The following is a 20,364-nucleotide window of genomic DNA, read 5'->3' as shown; positions in this document are numbered from 1 at the left end:
ACTTTTTTATTTTGATATACAATCAGCTGTTCATTTACAATTTTTCTAGAGTTGGCTTTGGTCCTTTTTAACTGTTGAAAACTGAAAACTGTGCTGAAAATCCAGTTAAATTGGAATATAATTATTTTGGTGAGCTACTGAGCATATAGCCTCATTTCTAGGTGAGTCAATTCAATTTTCGGTATACCCAATTTTCTAGTCATTTATTTTCTTTTTTGCTTGGTCAGAAATATGAATAATTCTAATTACCTAACACCTAACAGAGTTTATTTCTTCACGTTAAACCTTGACTCTATTTAACAATCAGCCAAATTTCATTTGGATTTCGATAGCTACTTTTCTTATGTTAAAAATTTAATTGAATCTGTTAAAACAGAGAATAGGCAAGAATAGGTACATTACATTAAGTAGTGTTAAAACTATACTATTTCTAAATATAACTAGAACTATAGCTATGGCAGTAGTTTATTATTTAAACAAAATTATTATCAATTTATTATTGTCCCATAATGAAATCCGAAGAGTAAAAATTGTAGATTATATTAAAACCATGTTATATATCGTTCAATCTATATTTCACTAATCTGTCCAACTAGAGGATCCATGACAGTGACAGTTGTGTCTGTCATTTTAATTCACAGACAAATTATATTTTCTATCATTTTTTGAATGTCGTTTGTCAAAATCTTCCCAGACTCGCTGGACATTTCCAAAAATAATTTTCATCTCAGACCAGGTGTAACATCCAAACTATGCAAATAAGACCAAATATTGTTAATCACAATCGATAACAAAATTCTGAAGATTTAAAAATATGTACGGGGGCAGTCTGAAAATTTTCTCACCCCACGATACTAAGCATTTTTTTTTCAAAATTTTTATCACAAAAACTTTTACATCGACAATGGTTAAAATCTTAGTTGGCTTTGATGAATGTTGCTGTATTACGCGGTATTACCAAAGCTCTGCGCGCATATAAAATAAAAAATTAAATCTTGACAACGGAAATCCCATCAGTGAAATTTCTGATTTGTATCTGTTCTGTGGTATTACATTGTGTGTGTTACATTTTCACTGCCCCTGTACATTATTTTTAATACAAAACATTCCTAGTTCACTCTAAATAGATATTTTGGCCAAAATTATAGATGATTGTGGATTGGCTTTGCATATTGTAGTTTAATTTCTTGTGTTACTTATACAGGGTGGTCCGAACTGTATTCCGGAAAACTTCGCTAACATATTCTGTAGATCAAAATAAGTAAAAAAGTTCGTATAAATGTATGTCCTAAAATGCTTAGTTTCAGAGATACAGAGTGTAGAAGTTTCATTTTTATTCCGATTTTTCCCTCGTTTTTTCCAAATAATTTCTGAAGTAACGTCAATATTTGGATGAAAATTGGTATCTAGGAGTTTTGTGACACGAGAAATTTGATTTTAATGTCAAAATGACTCTTTATACGAAGCGCCACCTACATGTGTTTTAACTGTTTTGAAGAGTAATAACTTTTTGTCCGTACCGGTATAAAACTACTGACTGAAAAAATATACATTTTCATTACTTTTTACGTAAAAAATGTCTCTTGGTAAAAATCGCTAGGAGCAACCGTTCTTAAGATAATTAGAATGGAAATAGTCAATACATGTCATTATTGACAAAAAATAAGCACACGTTGAGTATAGCTATTTGGCTGAAATAATAATTTTTTAATTAATGATAAATTTTTCAGCGTAAAAATGATGATTAAACCATGGTACAAAGAAAACAAGGTATGATCGATAGCGGCTCCAATTTCGTTAAGTTTGCGCATACCACCTGTGACGCCATACGCCATACAAAAAAATATCCAAATTGTTCAATTGCCACTAATAAAAAAAGACCTAAAATAGGGAAGAATTAGGACATAACCCCAAAAGTTATGTCAAATCATCGCGCTTGACATTTGAAAAATTATTTTCACATTTTGACACAATCAAATTTCACAGATGACACAATCTGTTTGACAATTTGAAATTGGCGCGCAGAGCTTGCCGACCAATGGTGCCGTTTATCACCTGTGACGTAGTGACCAACCTGCGCAATATCATACCTTGTATTCTTTGTATCATGTGATTAAACAATTTCTGTTGAACTTTTGGCACAAACAGATTTCAAATTTATGATTTCAGTTTAATAACTATTTAGTCAACATGTTTAATTATGTCAATGATGACGGGTATTGATAATTTCGATTCCAAATATCTCGAGAACCATTACTCGTAGCGATTTTTACCAAGAGACATTTTTTATGCAAAAGAAGTCGTAAATGTATATTTTTTTACTTAGTAGTTTTATACAGGTATGGACGAAAAGTTATTACTCTTCAAACCCGTTAAAAATATGTAGGTGGCGCCCTCTACAAATAGGAGTCATATTGACATGAAAATTAAATTTCTCATGTCAAAAAACTCCCAGACACCAATTTTCATCCAAATATTGACGTTACTTCATAAATTATTTGGAAAAAACCGAAATAAATATGAAATGTCTACCCCTGTATCTCCGAAACTAAGCATTTTAGGACATACGTTTATACGAACTTTTTTACTTATTTTTATCTGCAGAATATGCTGTCGAAGTTTCCGGAATACAGTTCGGACCACCCTGTAGACAATCTTATTTAAAAATTTTAGAATAGCTATTTTTGATGACATCACTTGGACTCGCTAAAGTCTAGATCAAAGGTCTAGATTTGACATCATTTAAGTCAATCATACCAAAATATACTATTTCTGATAGAAGAAATGTATTAAAAGTCATCTCTTAAACGACATGACTGAGGAGGTAGGTGTCGATGTGTGTGTTATAAAACATATATGAATATTATTCAGATATACATATTTTAATATTTTAGAAAATGAAAAATGAATTGAATGATGTCATTCGAAATTGGTCTAAATTTGCAAAAGTGTATGATCCCATAAAATGCGGCTCTATAGATGGAACTGATGTTGTTGCCCATGATAGGGCAGTTGAAAGAGCTCAGAAAGCGACATACAGGCCAAATAGATTTGTAAAAGGTTTGGTATTTTTTTCTAGATTATTACTAATAAAGATAGAAAATTTCATTTAATAAATAAATATCTATATCCTGAAATTGTTTAGTATAAATACCATTGCATACCAAGTATATACCGGGTGCGTCTCAAAAGTGGGTTACCCCTATAACTTTTTTTATTTTTTCAGGTAGGTTTTTAACGAGGTTTCGTATGTTAGTATATGACATAAATTAGGATTGATTGACATATTCAATTGTTTCTGGTCACTTCCTGTTTCACCGGAGATGACTACAACTTTTGATTTTTAAATAGCATCCTCGGTATTTTTTCTACTTTATTCGATAGAAAATGACATTCTGAATAGAGTGACATATCATATGTCAACTTTTGATATTCCCGCTTAATAAAAAATCGTATTTTAAAATTCAATCTAGAGTGCCATGGCTATGTTAGAAACACCAATTCTTAATCAAGGAGCCTTGCAAAAATAGATTTGATCCTTTAATAATGTTCTTAGTATATCCTGGCCAGTTAGAAAATGCTCAAATCGTATTTTTAATCATATCTCAATTTTTTCAAATGAAACGAGGGTGACTCATTAGCATATTCGGAAAAAGCATTTTTTTACGAATAATTTGATACCACACACTTAGTATTTTGAGTCAAATTTTCGTTACGAACCGCAAGTTATAATTTCAAATAAACCATATGCAAAAATGTGAAAAGTTGCCATATGATATGTCATTCTATTCAGAGTGTTATTTTCTATTGAATAAAGTAAAAAAATACCGAGGGTGCCATTTAAAAACCAAAGGTTGTAGTCATTTCCGGTGAAACAGGAAGTGACCGAAAACAACTGAATACGTCATTCAATCCTAATTTATGTCATATACTAACATACCAAATCTCGTTTGTTTAACCGAAAAAATAAAAAAAAGTTATAGGGGTGAGCCAGTTTTGAGACGCACCCGGTATATGGTATTCTAATCTGTTTAGTAATGATAATGTTTTTGCTTGATAAAAAAATGTGTGTGCACCACGTGCGCAGATTTGAAGTGAAACTTCTTACCAATGATAAATGAAACAAGTTTAGATTGGAAAGTGCCCATAAGAACAATGTAACTACTATTTGGCGCTATTCGTGCAACGGTCGCGACTCAAAGCTTTTGATAATTTGGGAGCTTGTCGGTTTTTTCCGGAATTATATCGCCAAATATTATTTATTCAAAGTTATTATTATTTTCTTTTAATTTTATGAATAAAATACAGTGCGTTGCATAAAAGAAACTTTATTTTATAAAAGGGCATGTATGAAATACCTATGAAACATTGGAAACCGACGTTATACCACGATCCACGATGGTTGCAGTTAAAAAGCTGTGCTGTGAACTGTGAACTGCAAATCACAGTTCACAGCACAGCTTTTTAAGTTTTTAATGCCACTTTTTCACAATTATCACGGGTTTGAGTAAATATAACTTAAATTAAACTCACAAGATAGCAATAATTACTTTGAAAATGGACGCTTTAAACACTTTTTGGAATTTTTTCAGAGAGCGGTTTAGATTTTGAAAGATTTTATAATTTTTGAAGATTCTGACTTTGACAAGAGATATGGACAAGAGAAAATTATTTTTGTTTTTGTTTGCGGTTGTTCTTAGCAACCGCTATAGCAGCGCCAGATCGCGTACAACGGTCACGACCCTAAACAAATTCGCGACCCAAAATTTTGACGGGCATTCCAATCTAAATTTATTTCCTTTATCTATGCTTCTTGACAGTTATTAAATTGAAGGATTTGAAGAACATGTTTGAAAAAGTGTAGTTTGAAATTTTGAAAAAGTAGTAAATTAAAAAATATTTTTACGCGTAAAAAATAGTTTTTTACGTGTAACAAATAGTTTTTTACACGTAAAAAATAGCTTTTACGCGTAACAAATAGTTTTATACGCGTAAAGTAAAAAATAAATAAATAACTTGATTCGCTTTCACAAAATTTGTATTAAAATTAGTGGTGGGCAAAACTGTTATTTTTAGATAACAGTTAAAACTGTTATAGTTATTTATAGAAAGCAGCTTAAAATAACAGCTTAAAAATAACAGGTTTCTTTATTTCCTCTTATAAAGACAATCCAGGGAGATACTGTATAAACACGGGTAATATCTAATTATAGTATTTCAAGAGATTAATTTTTCTTAGTGCGATTCCGAATAATTTGAAGTCTATATAATTTAGCCTTTACTTGTTTTAGTAGTTGAAAAGTAATATCTTTATTTAGTGTATTTTTAGTATCTATCGTTTGTTGTATCATTATGTCTGAATAGTAAATTTGTTTTTTGAAGAGCTTTAAATCGCAGCAAAACCAACGAATATACATTATTTAAAATTAATATTATACTCAATGTGTTTGCTACCTTTTAAACAGTCTTTTCTTACCATAGTGTTTTTATTCTTATCAACATCTATAACAGTAATAGTCTTAGACAGTGGTGAAAAATACAAAACTATTACTTTGCAACTACTGTATTGTAATAATTTAAGACTGTGAAAATTTAGAAAAACTCAAAACTTTTTTTCTAAAGCATTTCTTTAGAAAAATATACATACTACTAAATAATTAATTAAATTGTTATTTCCATTTTTTATTAGGTACTTGTTATTATTATAATAAATAAATTAATCACTAAACTTCTAAGCACCATTCACAATTTCTTAAAGTAAATCTTAGTAAAATTGTCTTTGAAGAGTTTTAAAATGTAGCAAAAATAATTAAAGTATATATTTAAAGATATTAATAAAAATAACTAACTAACTGAAACTTAATAACTCAGTACTGAAACATACAGCGCCATAATATCTCGATCTCCGCCCGTTATGCTCCTAACAGGTTGAAAAACAATGTACCTATCTAAAACAACTGATGCGTTATTCTCCAACCTGTTTCGAACCTCCATCGACAATCGACCGATGCAGCAGCGTTACTTTCCCACTCCGATTATCTCGACCGCCACCTGTTATGCTCGTAACAGGTTAAAAACCAACGTATCTAAAATGCCTGCTTATTTTCTATACGTTATTCTCCAACCCGTTGCGCGCGTCCATCGACAATCGACCAATGCAGCAGCGTTACTTTCCCACTCCTGTTATCTCGACCGCCAGGCGTTATGCCCGCAACTGTTTCAAAAAAGCTGCTTCTTTTATATACCTATCATATTATTTTTAAGCTGTTGCAAGCCCAACACGACCGTCGACCGATGCAGCTACGTTCGCCGTAGCGCATTCCCCACTCCGTTGTCCGTGTCTCGCCGCCTGTATCGATGGTTGTCGAAATAACATGTTGTCCATCCATACTAGTTGTTTTTTGCAATTGCATCGAGCCACATAGAATTTCGTGACGATGCAGAGCGCTGACTTCGTTTCACGAGCGGTCGATCTGTACGTGTCGTTATTTTATATCTGTTATTTTTTAGAAGTAGTAACGGTTGCGTTATGTTATTTCTAAATAATTGTTATAAAATAACAGATAGTTAAATAATAACCCACCACTAATTAAAATATCAACATTTTTGTACGTATATGTAGTGTCAATATTACGTACGTATACGTAATATTGACACTACGTATTTCTAAGCCATTACCACTAGCTCGTGTGTCACGGCCTTGAATTTTTACTCCCAGCGTGCGTCAGATATTTCACTTTTTTATAAAATTGTTTATAAATGCTCAACCGCAGTTGTTCACCTCATTGCTACTCCACCCTGTATAATATAATATAACTTTATACAGGTCGTCCAGAATGTACAGTCTTTGTAAGCAGATTAAATCACGATACCACCAAAGATACTATAAAGGAAATCTTTTCAAAGCATGGTAAAATAAAGAGATTTCGAATGGTCAAGGATATAGTAACGGGAATGCCAAAAGGATATGCCTTTGTAGAGTACGAGGAAGAAAGAGCAGCTGAAGATGCTTACAGGCTGACCAACAAACAGGTTGTGGATGGCAACACGATATTTGTGGACTTTGAATGTGAAAGGTTAGATTCTTGATTCATTTCGAAGCAATATAAACTCAAATTTGTTAAAAAATATATTAATTTGAAAAACAAGATACTTTGAATTCTCTGACTTGCAGTTTTAAATAGTTTGGATACTGTGAAGGGAAATTCGAAACAATAAGCCTACGCGTTGACCTGTAATTTTTAGTCGGCCGACTATTTAGTTGTAAAAGTCTAAACAATACATACTTATGGAGCCGATCGGCCGACTATTTGCATGTGAGCGCGGCTCCATAGAAATATATTGGTTACAAATATGCAACTAAATAGTCGGCCGATTAAAAATTGCCTGTCAGCGTATAGCCTAAGACAAGGCAATCAAATACTTGGCCGAGCGGCTCCATAAAAATGTATTATTTTCACTTTTTCAAGTAAATAGTCCAGGTTTCCCTCGTCAGTTTCCCCCACCTCTTTAACTTGGTCTCTCCTTAGACCTGATACCGGTGTTGTCCCGGATCTATAATAAATGATATATCTCTCTTTTTCTATTGCCTCCTTTTGATTTGAGATCAATTCCTATTGTGGGGACATAACCATCATACTTGGTTAATTTTTAACGGCGAAATGAACTTGCCATCAACAATTTGAAATGTAATTATCATTTCTTTTTGAAGTTGTTTTTTCAATAATGACAAGGCGGCTTTGGAGATTATTGTGAACTATAAACCACTATGAACTGTTCATCGTATTCGACGTTTTATAAACACTTGGCAGGAGGATTAGAAGTCGCGAAGCGGTACCATCTTCATTAAATGAACTCCGCTTGGTCCTCAAAGAACAATGATAAAACATATCGCAATATGATATATGCAGCCTCAATGACAGTATGGATGGACGTATACAGGCAGTTATAACAGCCAAGGGAGGCAATACAATGTAGGTTATTTTTACATTTTTTTTTCTGTTTGTATACTTCATTATTACAGATGAATTCTTTAATATCGTTAGTTTTGTTATCGTTATTGATGTTTATTAAAACCAGGACTGTATCTTTAGGATTTAACGTTTATTTTTAATTTAGTATACAGTATCCAATGCGGCGTAATATTACGTTACAATAGTCACCAAAACCATATAATCATATTAAATAATTACATCAAAAAGTAATGATAATTAGGGAATGCAATCCCGCAAATGCGGTATCCCTCTGAGATTCCGTGGGATCAAAGTTGCGGGATTTACCGTGCGGGATTTGCGGGATCGACACATTACTACTAGGTAACCGAATCGATCTCAATCAAGATCAAACCGCTTCGTTCCGGACCGATGCGCCGACGTTCGGAACCCGGGGTATTCCCCTTACGGCTTGGCCATTAAAAATAAGTGAAACAAACAAGTTAGTTGTTAGATTTCTTTCTCTTTCTGGCGTATGTGCGTAAGTGAAGAAAAGCGGTTAACTAGTACTTGTGGACAATTTCGTCAAATAAACTGCCGGACATAATTATCGGGACAAGCAAAATTTTAGGGCAAATTTAAAGTTAAATATCTCTTGAACTAAAAAAGATTTTGGGATGCGGTTTGGACCAGGTTTTAGATGCATCTATTGTGATTAAGATGCTATGTGGTTTTCGAAAATATATTTAGTGAATTCTCGTATACAAGGTGTTTAATGAGAGTGTGAAAATTTGGTCAAGAATCTTTTTTACCGCAAATTTCCAATTTTTTTTTAAGTACGACTAATCTGTATTGAAATTACAAAAAACAATTTGATCGGTTTTTTAATTTTTTTTTGTTTTAAAAAAAATACGATATTTTTTCGAAAAATATGCATTTTTAGTAATACCTACGTATTGTCCTAAATGGTACAAAAAGCTTTGTACATTCTGCATATGCCAAAAAATTATTGTAATAGAGTGTATCTCGTGTATGTAGCAGATAACTAACACAAGTTAAAAAAACTTCAACATCGGAATAATATTTTTATTTATAAAATAAGATAAATTATAATAAAATTTAAGTTTATTTAATATTAAATATATTTTTTGAACACTCTGTACACATCGGTCCAAATTTCTGTACAACTAGTTTAAGATACACGCTATATCAATATATTGTGGGCCTATGCAAAATGTACAATGCCTTTTGTACCATTTAGGACCAAATGTATAAATGTATGACTATTGTTTCCAGTCCCGCAATTTTGCGGATCCGCGGGACTGATTGCTTTAATCCCGCGGGTTTGCGGGATTGAGATTTTGGTGCGGGATTGCATTCCCTAATGATAATTGAAAAAATTGCAAATTGATCGTGATCAGTTCATTTCGCTCTTAAAAATTAACAGCAGTACAAAACCAACTGTCTCTGGCTGAGGTACCTGTGAGGTGGAGGCTGGAGGGTCTGTCTCCCCACTCTCTTTAACTTGGTCTCTCCTTAGACCTGATACCGGTGTTGTCCCGGATCTATAATAGATGATATATCTCTCTTTTTCTATTGCCTCCTTGGATTTAAGGTCTATTCCTATTATAGGGACCTGACCATATACCTCCCTCAAGTTGATGACCGGCCAACTCGATGTCGTTACATTTCTTGTTTTTTAGAGTTCTGGCAATTGTATTGTCTAATATTGATACAGTCAATATAAAAATGTTGATAGGTAAATTGATGAGATTTTATTTATTTGTTGTATAGGTGCTTTCATAGACACTAAATAAAATAAGTGACTTGATTTTACATAAAAATGTCTATACTTATGTGGCGGATTCATCTCTCCAAAAAAATCCTATATGGGTAGTTCGCCACTGCAAGAAAATCTACAAAATAAAATAATTATTTTTTGTAAACGCTGATGCGTTAATCCAACGGAGACTAATTGTCAGCAGTTAGGTTTACTGATAAACAAATTTGTCTAACGAACAAAAAAATGCTTAACGTTTCGAAAAGTTTATCTCTTTCCGTCGCCGGAAGCAAAAAAATACTAGAATAAAGAAAAAACTATTTAAAATATTTAAATGCAACTGATTAGAACACTTTATTAACTAATCATTTTTTTTTTAAAGAAATACGTCTACAAAAACCGTTGTCGTTCTGTTAAAATGACATATCAAGTTAAACTTCAAAATTAACAATTACTACCTGATAACAATTACTTAATAAGGTAAAACCAAAAAGCTTCAAACTTTCTGTATGATTGTTATCAATTTGTTTTTAATTTTTACGTATGTTATTTATTTATGTTATGTTCTTTAAAATCAAAGAAGCGATTGCCATGCATTACTAACATCTACAGATACACGAGTGATATATTTCTTTTTATTAGATTGTATTAAAAAACGTCTTTTATTTTTCTTTTAGAGGCTATCGCTTCTTTCATTATAATTTTGGCGTTATTAAAATTTATTCTGTGCCCTGTGTCCCATGAATGCTGACAAATCTTAGATCTGTGAAAGTCGCCCTTTATTAAACAATCTTTATGTTCTTTCATTCTTCTTTTGAGTTTACATGATATCCCACAACTTTTTGTAGTGGAAGAATTGCTCAAAACGCCAAAAAGATTGGCGCCCTATAATTTAACATCACTGATTTTGCTCCAACCCGTATATGCACGTTACATGTCCTTGTATTCTTTAGTTACAGCGGTGCATCAATAACATAATCTTCTTTATATCATTAAAACAATAATATCCCTAGCACACATACGGCAATTTATATTTAATATGAATTACAGATTATTGAAAGGATGGAAACCAAGAAGACTCGGAGGTGGTTTTGGAGGCAAAAAAGAATCTGGTCAGTTGCGTTTCGGCGGAAGAGATCGGCCGTTCAAGAAACCCATCGCGTTAGAACTAATAGAGGAAGAAGAAGAGAAGAAGCGCAAGGAAAAGGAGAGACGTAGAAGGGAAGAAGAAAGACACCACAAAGAACACGGGAAAAGAACTAGAAAACGGTCCCGTCCCAGAAATTCCAGATCACCGGCTAGCAGAGAACGACATTCCCCACCAAGGAAACATCCTAGACTCTCTCCTGCAAAAGATAATCCTAGAAAGTCTCCCATAAGTGATCACAGGGGAAGATCTCGTTCGCCACAAAGACGAAAATCACCTCGTTCACCCCAAAGAAGAAAATCACCTCGTTCGCCTCCAAGAGGAAGATCGCGATCACCTGTTGGAAACTCAGTGCCAAGAAAACAGTATTCTCCTCAAAGAGATAAAATAAGCCACGAAAGAAATATTAAATCGCCTTCCAGAAGTTCGGGGAGTTACAGGAAATCACCCAGCTCTCACTTGGATCACCTAAAACCCAAGCCGAGGTACCACTCGCCTATAAACGATTCATTTTCTAGACCTCGACATTCTCCGGAAAAAGATAGGAACAGTTATAGTCAGAGACCGTTCTCAAAAGGTCTTGATAACTATGAACCGTTAACTAACGATAGATTTAACGATAGTCGTGATAGAGGTTCGTTTCGTCCCGAATCACCAGGTCGTCAACGCTTCAGATCGAGAGAATCCAGTCCATATTTTTCACATAAAGTAGACAGGCGTAATTCGCCTCAAACTAATAGAGATAGATACTATTCTTCTCCGTTACATCACGTAGATCGTTGCCAGGAAGATTATGCAAGAGCAAATCAAAATAATTTATCCAAGGATATTGATAATCAGTACAGTTATCATCAGCAAAACCAACAACCGGTGGACTTTTCTTATAGTTCGTTTCCCAAAGAACCCAGACCGCGATCGCCTTTTGAAAAGGATAAGTATATTTCACCGCCGAGAGGCACCGAATTCTCGAGAAGATCAGAAGAAAGGAAACCGCTATACAGGGAAAATAGGAAGAGTCCACCGCCGAGGTATAATGCTAGACAAATTTCACCTCGCAGGAACTTCAGGCAGAACTATGATGATAGGGAAAATAGGCGTCGGTCTCCATTGAACAATAGCTTTAAAAGATATTCAGTAAGAGACTCTAGGAGGTATTAATTAATATAAATAATCATAGGTGTAAGCAAATGTAATTTTCAAAATGAATTAGAGTGATATGGGAAGTAGAATCATGCTCTCAGTACTTCTGGTGTTTCATTTTCCTTATTAGTTTGGTTTGGTTTACACAATTTAAGTTCAAGTCCCACCTTAAAATATTAGGTCGCTGAACAATAGCTGTACATTCTGTATAAGATCTTCATTAAAATTACCTCGTGCCTTTTGTGATTATATAATTGTAAGTTTATGGTTACATAATAAAATGCCACATCAAGGTACCAGATTACTTGGAGTTTCTTTTCATTCATTTTAAAAAATACTGTATTCACCTGCCAGTAAATTAGTATTCGCCTCAAAGAGATAAAGTTAGTCACGAAAGAAATATTAAATCGCCTTCCAGAAGTTCGGGGAGTTACAGGAAATCACCCACCTCTCACTTGGACCACTCAAAACCCAAGCCGAGGTACCACTCGCCTATAAACGATTCATTTTCTAGACCTCGACATTCTCCGGAAAAAGATAGGAACAGTTATAGTCAGAGACCGTTCTCAAAAGGTCCTGATAACTATGAACCGTTAACTAACGATAGATTTAACGATAGTCGTGATAGAGGTTCGTTTCGTCCCGAATCACCAGGTCGTCAACGCTTCCGATCGAGATAATCCAGTCCGTATTTTTCACATAAAGTAGACAGGCGTAATTCGCCTCAAACTAATAGAGATAGATACTATTCTTCTCCATTACATCACATAGATCGTTGCCAGGAAGATTATGCAAGAGCAAATCAAAATAATTTATCCAAGGATATTGATAATCAGTACAGTTATCATCAGCAAAACCACCAACCGTCGGACTTTTCTTATAGTTCGTTTCCCAAAGAACCCAGACCGCGATCGCCTTTTGAAAAGGATAGGTATATTTCACCGCCGAGAGGCACCGAATTCTCGAGAAGATCAGAAGAAAGGAAACCGCTATACAGGGAAAATAGGAAAAGTCCACCGCCGAGGTATAATGCTAGACAAATTTCACCTCGCAGGAACTTCAGGCAGAACTATGATGATAGGGAAAATAGGCGTCGGTCTCCAGTGAACAATAGCTATAAAAAATATTCAGTAAGAGACTCAAGGAGGTATTAATTAATATAACTAATCATAGGTGTAAGCAAATGTAATTTCCAAGATGAATTAGAGTGATATGAAAAGTAAAATCATGTTCTCAGTACTTCTGGTGTTTCATTTTTCTTATCGGTTTGATTTACAACTTAAGTTTATGTCCCAACTTAGGCCAGTATTACACTATCAAATTTAAACATTTAAATAATTATCAAAAAAGCATGCTTTATTTTATTAAAGAATTTCACAGTATAAAATGTGTGATTTTTAAAATATTGTATATTAACAATGTCAAATTTTTCATAAATATCTTTCATAAAAGATCTTTAACAAAGAAAATTTGATAGTGTAATATTGGCCTTAAGAAACATTAAGTTGCTGAACCATAGCGATAGATTCTGTATAAAATCTTCATTAAAATTACTTCCTGCCTTTTGTGCTTATACAGGGTGCTACAAATTCGAGGTACGAGCATTGGTATCTCGGAAACGGTAAGAGGTACGAAGATGGTTAAATTGGGGCAAAGTTGCGCTTTAGTGTGTTCACGAAGATGCCGTCACAAAAGTTTTCAAAATTTTAAGGATTACTGAGTTTTTTGGAAAATAGGGATTTTTTTGAAAATCAATTTTATTTTTTCCTATCGTTACTTTTTAGAAAATCAAAAAACTAATTACACATTCTCATAGTCACTTTATTACGGCTATCTGATATTCAAATTTGCTGATAATTTGTGAGATAGAGGCCAACTTAATTTTTTTAAATTCGGACCTGCATTTTTTATTTGAAGTTTTGAGGGAACTCGGTCTCCTGAGTACAATAATATATCACACTTGATACTTTTTTTTGTTTTAGGCACCTTAACAATAACAAAACTATTTAATTATTATTTAAAATAATTTCAAGTCCGACTCTGGTTTTTTAAATTATTTAATCTGATTATATTCATCGCAACAATATGGATCAGCGCTAATTAACATTGAATAAGGAAAATCGAGCCAATTGAAAGATTCAGATAAATAATATCCAGGTCAGCAATTTAAAAAAAATTGTTTTTAACTTTTTTTATTGTGAATTTGAAATATCAGTGTACGATCTAATAATATGCATAATATTAATCGTAGTTATTATAAATAAATCAACTTCTACAAACTAGTTTCTAATGCTCTACATGTTCGAAAGTGTTGTCTCCGTTCTTGATCCACAAAAATGTATTTTTCGTTCATCTTATTTATAGCTCTTTGGACATATCTTCTTATACTTCAGAATGTACTCTTTATTGCAAATGTTGAAATGTATTGTCACTTGTTGTATTTCACTTTTGAAACAAAAAAAAATAAGTGTGGCATATCATTGTACTTAGGAGACCGAGTACTTTCAAATTCTGAAATAAATGCAGGTCTCTATTTAAAAAAATTAAGTTGGCCTCTGTATCTCACAAATTATCAGCTAATTTGAAAAACTAAAAATACTATCAGATAGTCCTAATAAAGTGACTATGAGAATATGCAATTAGTTTTTTGATTTTCAAAAAAGTAACGACAGGAAAAAATAAAATTAATTTTCGAAAAAAAAATCCGTTTTTTCCAAAAAAATCAGCAATCCTTGAAATTTTTAAAACTTTTTTGATGGCATCTTGGTTAACATTCTAAAGCGCAACTTTGCCCTATTTTAACTATCTTCGTATCTCTTACGGTTTCCGAGATACCAATGCACGTACCTCGAATTTGTAGCACCCTGTAGAATTGTAAGATTATGGTTACATAATAAAATGCCACACCAAGGTATCAGTTTACTTTCGTTTTAAAAAATACTGCATTGTTCACCTGCCAGTAAATTAGTATTCGCCTCAAAGAGATAAAGTTAGCTACGAAAAAAATATTAAATCGCCTTCTAGAAGTTCGGGGAGTTACAGAAAATCACCCAGCTCTCTCGAGATCTATCGATTAAAAATATTTTCAATATGGCGGCACTTCCGGGAGATACCGGAAGTTGGCAGCAACTTTCTTATTTTAAATGGGTATTCCCATTTTTTATTACATAGTTAAATTCTCTTTAAAATTTCATGAATTTTGATATTAAACACTCTATACCTAATATTAACTGTTTTCGAGAAAAAAAAATATTTGTAAAAAACCGGTATAGGCCTAAACGACAAATTTAGTGATCACCACAGCCACTGTGGCATAAAATGAAGACATGTGGCTATCTATTTCAAAATTTAAATTGTTCGAATGTCATACAACATTGGCCGTAGCTGTCATTGAATTGAGCGATTAAAAAATTATCATAAATCATTTTTTTCAAATGGATACCCACTTTTTTTATTTCACCTGTGAAAAGGTTTTTTAATTCGTTATTTTTTGATTTTACATGTTCCTATTCATAAAATAAATCATTAAAATAATCAAAAAAAAGTTATTTAAGATATATAGTTTTAAAGGGTATATTGTCATTAGCTATCACTAAAATACGAGATATATTTTTATAAATACACTTTATAAAGTTTTACCAGCAGTGCTTATAATATATGAAATTCCAATAATTAGTTTTTTGACAGAAGGAAATAAATTGTCCGATGGTTTGATACTTAATGTCAAATGAAGCTAGATCAAATCAAGAAAAAAATACGCTTTAAAACTAAATCTTATTAAATAACTTAAAAATGATTTTTATAGGTATAGGAACATGTACCTATAATCAAAAAGTAATGAAATGAACAACCTATTTACTAGTGAAATAAAAAAATGGGTTTCCATTAAAAAAAAATGATTTATGAGAATTTTTTGATCGCTCAATTCCATGACAGCTACGGCTAATATTATATGACATTCGAACAATTTAAATTTTGAAATAGATAGCCACATTTCTCTTTATGCCACAGTGGCTTACCACAGGTGGTAATCACTAAATTTGACGTTTAGGCTATATACCGATTTTTTTGACAGGCAGTTTTTTTCGTCCAAAAATTTTAAATATTTTTTTCTCAGAAACGGTTTATGTTAGTATAGAGTGTTTGATATCAGAATTCATAAAATTTTGCAGAGAATTTAAGTATGCGATAAAAAATGGGGGTACCCGTTTAAAATAAGAAAGTTGCTGTCAACTTCCGGTATTTCCGGAAGTGCCGCCATATTGAAAATATTTTTAATCGATAGATCTCGTTGTGAAACAGTGATGTGCAAAAAATCTCCGATCTAGATATTGTAGTTCTCTAGAAACTTCTAATGCATGCTCAGCCTGGGACACCCTGTATATATGACGACAACCTGTGATGTGGCGATTTTAGAGCCTAATATCCCCATATATTTATAAACTAACTACATCGACTCCAAACTCTCCATTCTGTAAAGCAGTACAGCCGAGCCGGTGAAATGGGTATATAAATATTCTGAAGGAATTTGGCATAAGTCGCTCAGTTAGGCCTGCTCAAACGTAGTGCGCAAGCCTGGATTTTGAATTATCGATCGGATCGGACCAATAAGAGACTAGACGCTAGCACCAGCTGTTCATTCGTACGGCTTCGTCCAACTTCGTACGGCTTTCGTTTGCGCTCCCGTTCGACAATTGGCTAATCTTCAGACTAAGGGCTAATCGATATTCGGAATTTTGGAGTTGCGCTGTTGCACCAGTGTCTGCCTAACAGACGAACTTATGGGAAATATACATGGACCGATTATCTAGTTGTCTCTAACTCGGCTTACTCCAAAACTACAGGGATAGGCGATAATCTGTATAGAGTTTATAAGTATATGAATATCCCTAACTTAGACAAGGAAAGAGAGTGTATGGCGTTTGTGATGGCGTGGCTCCTAAAAATGGCGTCCGATTGTGTGTTTTTTTTAGTGATGGGCAAAACTGTTATTTTTAGATAACAGTTGAAACTGTTATAGTTATTTATAAAAAACAGCTTAAAATAACAGCTTAAAAATAACAGGTTTCTTTATTTTACTGCTAAATATCTGAAAGTATGAGGCGGTCACCGCCAGGCGTATTAACGCAGTTGCAAGTTGCAACAATGACGTGCTCGGTGGTAATATTTCCAGGGTGTCAAAACATTTCTAAATATCGATTGTTATCTAAAATACCTCTCTAAAAACGGTGGTTGTTTACAAATAAGCGCTGTTTACAAATTGCGATATAAAAAAGCCAAAATTCCGCCACCCGTCTTTACCTATACATTCCGATCTACCTACACCCTGCCCCTCGATCCGCGTAGATCCTGAATTGAGTAGCAGTGTACAGGGTGCATCTTACTCGACGGGCGAGAAGCTCTTATATAGTTATGATTTTACCATTTGCGGTCAAAAAATAACAATATAAGAAAATGTGTAGTATATTCTTCATAAGTAAACCAACTACACACTAGAGTTCGAATTTATTTTACACTTAAACTTATAGCGTGTACCTGCGACTTCGTTCGTGTCGAATTAATAATTTCTAATGGTGATGATAAAGCAAAACAAGAATTTCCATTAACATACAGACTGGATAAAATTTTCTCACATGTGCCAAAAATAAGCTTTAAACGTCGAGCAGTTTAAACAGAATCGTGGTTAATCAATAACTCAGCTTTTTGGAACACCCTGTATGATTTTTGAAAAAATGTCAACATATGTAAAAAACAAAATAAATTATGCGTGTCCAGGCGTTTTCCCGGAAGACTAACCGTTTTTTAAATAACAAATATTGTAATATTTGAGGGGCGTTTTCACCCTGTTGGAATTTGAGATTCGAGAAACCCCTCCTTATCGAACCTCAACCCCACAGTCAATCCGTTTGCCAAAAATCAGCTTTAAACGTCAAGCAGTTTAAGCAGAATAGTGATTACTCAATGGTCATATTTTATGAAACACCCTGTATATATTTTTTTAAAATCTGAAAATATGTGAAACAACATAATAAAATATACGTGTTTTAAGAGTTTTTCGAAAAACTCACCGGTTTTTAAATAAAAAATATTCTAATATTTGAGGGTAGTTTCACCCCCTTAGAATTCGAGTTTCGAAAAATCCCTTCTTATCGAACCTCTACACCCTAAAGTCAATCCGTTTTCCAAAAATCAGCTTTTTACGTCAAGGGCTTTAAGCAGGATCGTGATTAATCAATCACCAGATTTTTCAAAACACCCTGTATACATTTTTAAAAAATCTTAAAATATTATTCTGAAATTTTTTCAGAATAAATAAATACCTAAATATTGAAACTTAATAAGTAAGTACTGAAACATACAGCGCCATAATAATATCTCGACCTCCGCCCGTTATGCTCGTAACAGGTTGAAAAACAATGTACTATCTAAAATAACTGATGCGTTATTCTCCAAACTGTTTCGAACCTCCATCGACAATCGACCGATGCAGCAGCGTTCCTTTCCCACTCCGATTATCTCGACCACCGCCCTGTTATGCTCATAACAGGTTGAAAAACAACGTGTCTAAAATGACTGCTTCTCCAACCCGTTGCGAGCCTCCATCGACAATCGACCGATGCAGCAGCTTTCCTTTCCCACTCCTGTTATCTCGACCGCCAGGCGTTATGCCCGCAACTGTTTCAAAAAAGCTGCTTCTTTTATATACCTATCCTATTATTTTTAAGCTGTTGCAAACCCAATACGACCATCGACGGTTTCGACCGAAGCAGCTACGTTCGCCGTAGCGCTTCCCTACTCCGTTGTCTCGCCGCCTGTATCGATTGACGAAATAACATGTTTTCCATCCATACTAGTTGTTTTTTGGAATTGCTTCGAGCAGCATAGACTTCGTTTTTCGTTTTACGAGCGGCCGATCTCTACCTGTCGTTATTTTATATCTGTTATGTTTTAGAAGTAGTAACGGTTGCATTATGTTATTTATAAATAATTGTTATAAAATAACAGATAGTTAAATAACAAGCCATCACTAGTTTTTTTGTAGATTGTGCCATAAAAAGCTTTTTAAAAACTTGAAATTATTATTATTTAATATGATGGTTTGTTGTGCTTACAAAACTGTAAGAGCCGTAATGAGCGAGATGACCAGGAACGATAGACGGTTGACAAATGTCATGTCATTCTACGTGTCATTCTAATCATTCTATTCTATACGTGTTCTTGACATTTTTTAATTAATAAAAATTCTTATATCAATGAATACAAACAATCATATTATTGAAGTAATGCAGAAGTGTAATTATAACTACAGTTATAATCAGCAAAACCCACAACCAGTTAGATCAGAAGTAAACCCTGCACAAAGGGATACTAAAAGGAGCTCATCCCCGAGGTCTACTACTAGACATGCCTCACCTCGTAGGAACGCCAGGAAGGACTATGATTATGGGGAAAAGGAAAGGAGGAGACTGGAGGAGACTAATGGAACTTACAGCGAAAAGCCTGCTACGTCTTAGAAGAAATCCGATAAGAAACCCTAGCAGATTTGAGGACTAAATAGAAATAATAATAGGTATATGCAAATGTATTATGCATAAATTAGAGCAATATGTAAAGTAAAATGTAAAACTATGTTTTCAGTACTTCTGATGTTTCTTTTTCCCTATTGGGTTATTAGCATGTTATTAGTTTCAATAGCGTCTACGTCCCACTAGTCTACTTAGGCACCCAACAATGGTGCCGTTTATTGTCCCTAATTTCATGATTTTCAATTGTTAGCTAAACTAAAGACGTTTATTTTTACGATTTATTTCAAAGTTGGGTTACCATGACTAAAACTGCCCTTGCTAAATATGTCTATCTTTTCTAGATTTTCATAACAACCCACTTAGAAGTCAATAATAATATATTTTATGAGCGGAATTCATGTATTTTTTGATAGTTACTTACTTTTAAGAAAAATACAGAATAAAAATGTAAATGTTGTTCAAAATTGAAGTCGCCATATTTATATCATTTATATTCTGAATGACATTTAATGCGGTGTTGCCAGAGTGTGTTGAAATTCCAAACCAAGGTTATTAATTATAGACTAGTTTATTTTTTTATTTATTTAGAGTTGCTTGTAACAGCGAACAAAATACGCCGTAGGCGTATTTTGATAGCGTTGGTTAGTCTTTGGTGTGTTTTGTTTTTTTTTTGATTTTTGATACACAATTAACGATAGACTTTATATAGTGGCAACACTGCCTAACCTTGTCAGAATTTGTCGCTGTCACCTGTCAAAATAAGCATGTTCTGTGGTTCATCTGTGGTCAAAATTCCTCCGCAACGTCAAATAGTACCAAAATTTTTATTTAATATTTTAA

General features: G+C 33.5%; 2 protein-coding genes across 3 annotated transcripts; both read left to right on the top strand.

Annotated features, from left to right (window-relative positions):
* LOC115891159 (U11/U12 small nuclear ribonucleoprotein 35 kDa protein-like) lies at positions 1–13,237 on the top strand. Of its 2 annotated transcripts, none has more exons than XM_030911563.1 (5): positions 1–161; positions 2,674–2,824; positions 2,895–3,060; positions 6,827–7,076; positions 10,762–13,237. In XM_030911563.1, exons 2-5 carry the CDS (start codon positions 2,813–2,815, stop codon positions 12,014–12,016), a joined length of 1,683 nt encoding a protein of 560 aa, XP_030767423.1. In that variant the 5' UTR covers positions 1–161; positions 2,674–2,812; the 3' UTR covers positions 12,017–13,237. The 2 variants fall into 2 exon arrangements, with proteins under 2 accessions (XP_030767423.1, XP_030767422.1); XM_030911562.1 differs by having other exon boundaries at positions 2,674–2,836.
* Positions 12,279–13,237, top strand: LOC115891155 (serine/arginine repetitive matrix protein 1-like). Its single transcript, XM_030911555.1, has 3 exons — positions 12,279–12,308; positions 12,361–12,590; positions 12,684–13,237. The coding sequence occupies exons 1-3, from the start codon at positions 12,279–12,281 to the stop codon at positions 13,150–13,152; spliced, it is 729 nt and encodes a 242-aa protein (XP_030767415.1). The 3' UTR covers positions 13,153–13,237.
* Positions 13,238–20,364: the final 7,127 nt, after the last annotated feature.

This window comes from Sitophilus oryzae, unplaced genomic scaffold, assembly GCF_002938485.1.
Source record: "Sitophilus oryzae breed Bouriz unplaced genomic scaffold, Soryzae_2.0 scaffold_969_pilon_pilon, whole genome shotgun sequence".
NCBI lineage: Eukaryota > Metazoa > Arthropoda > Insecta > Coleoptera > Curculionidae > Sitophilus > Sitophilus oryzae.
This window is presented reverse-complemented; position numbering and strand designations above follow the sequence as displayed.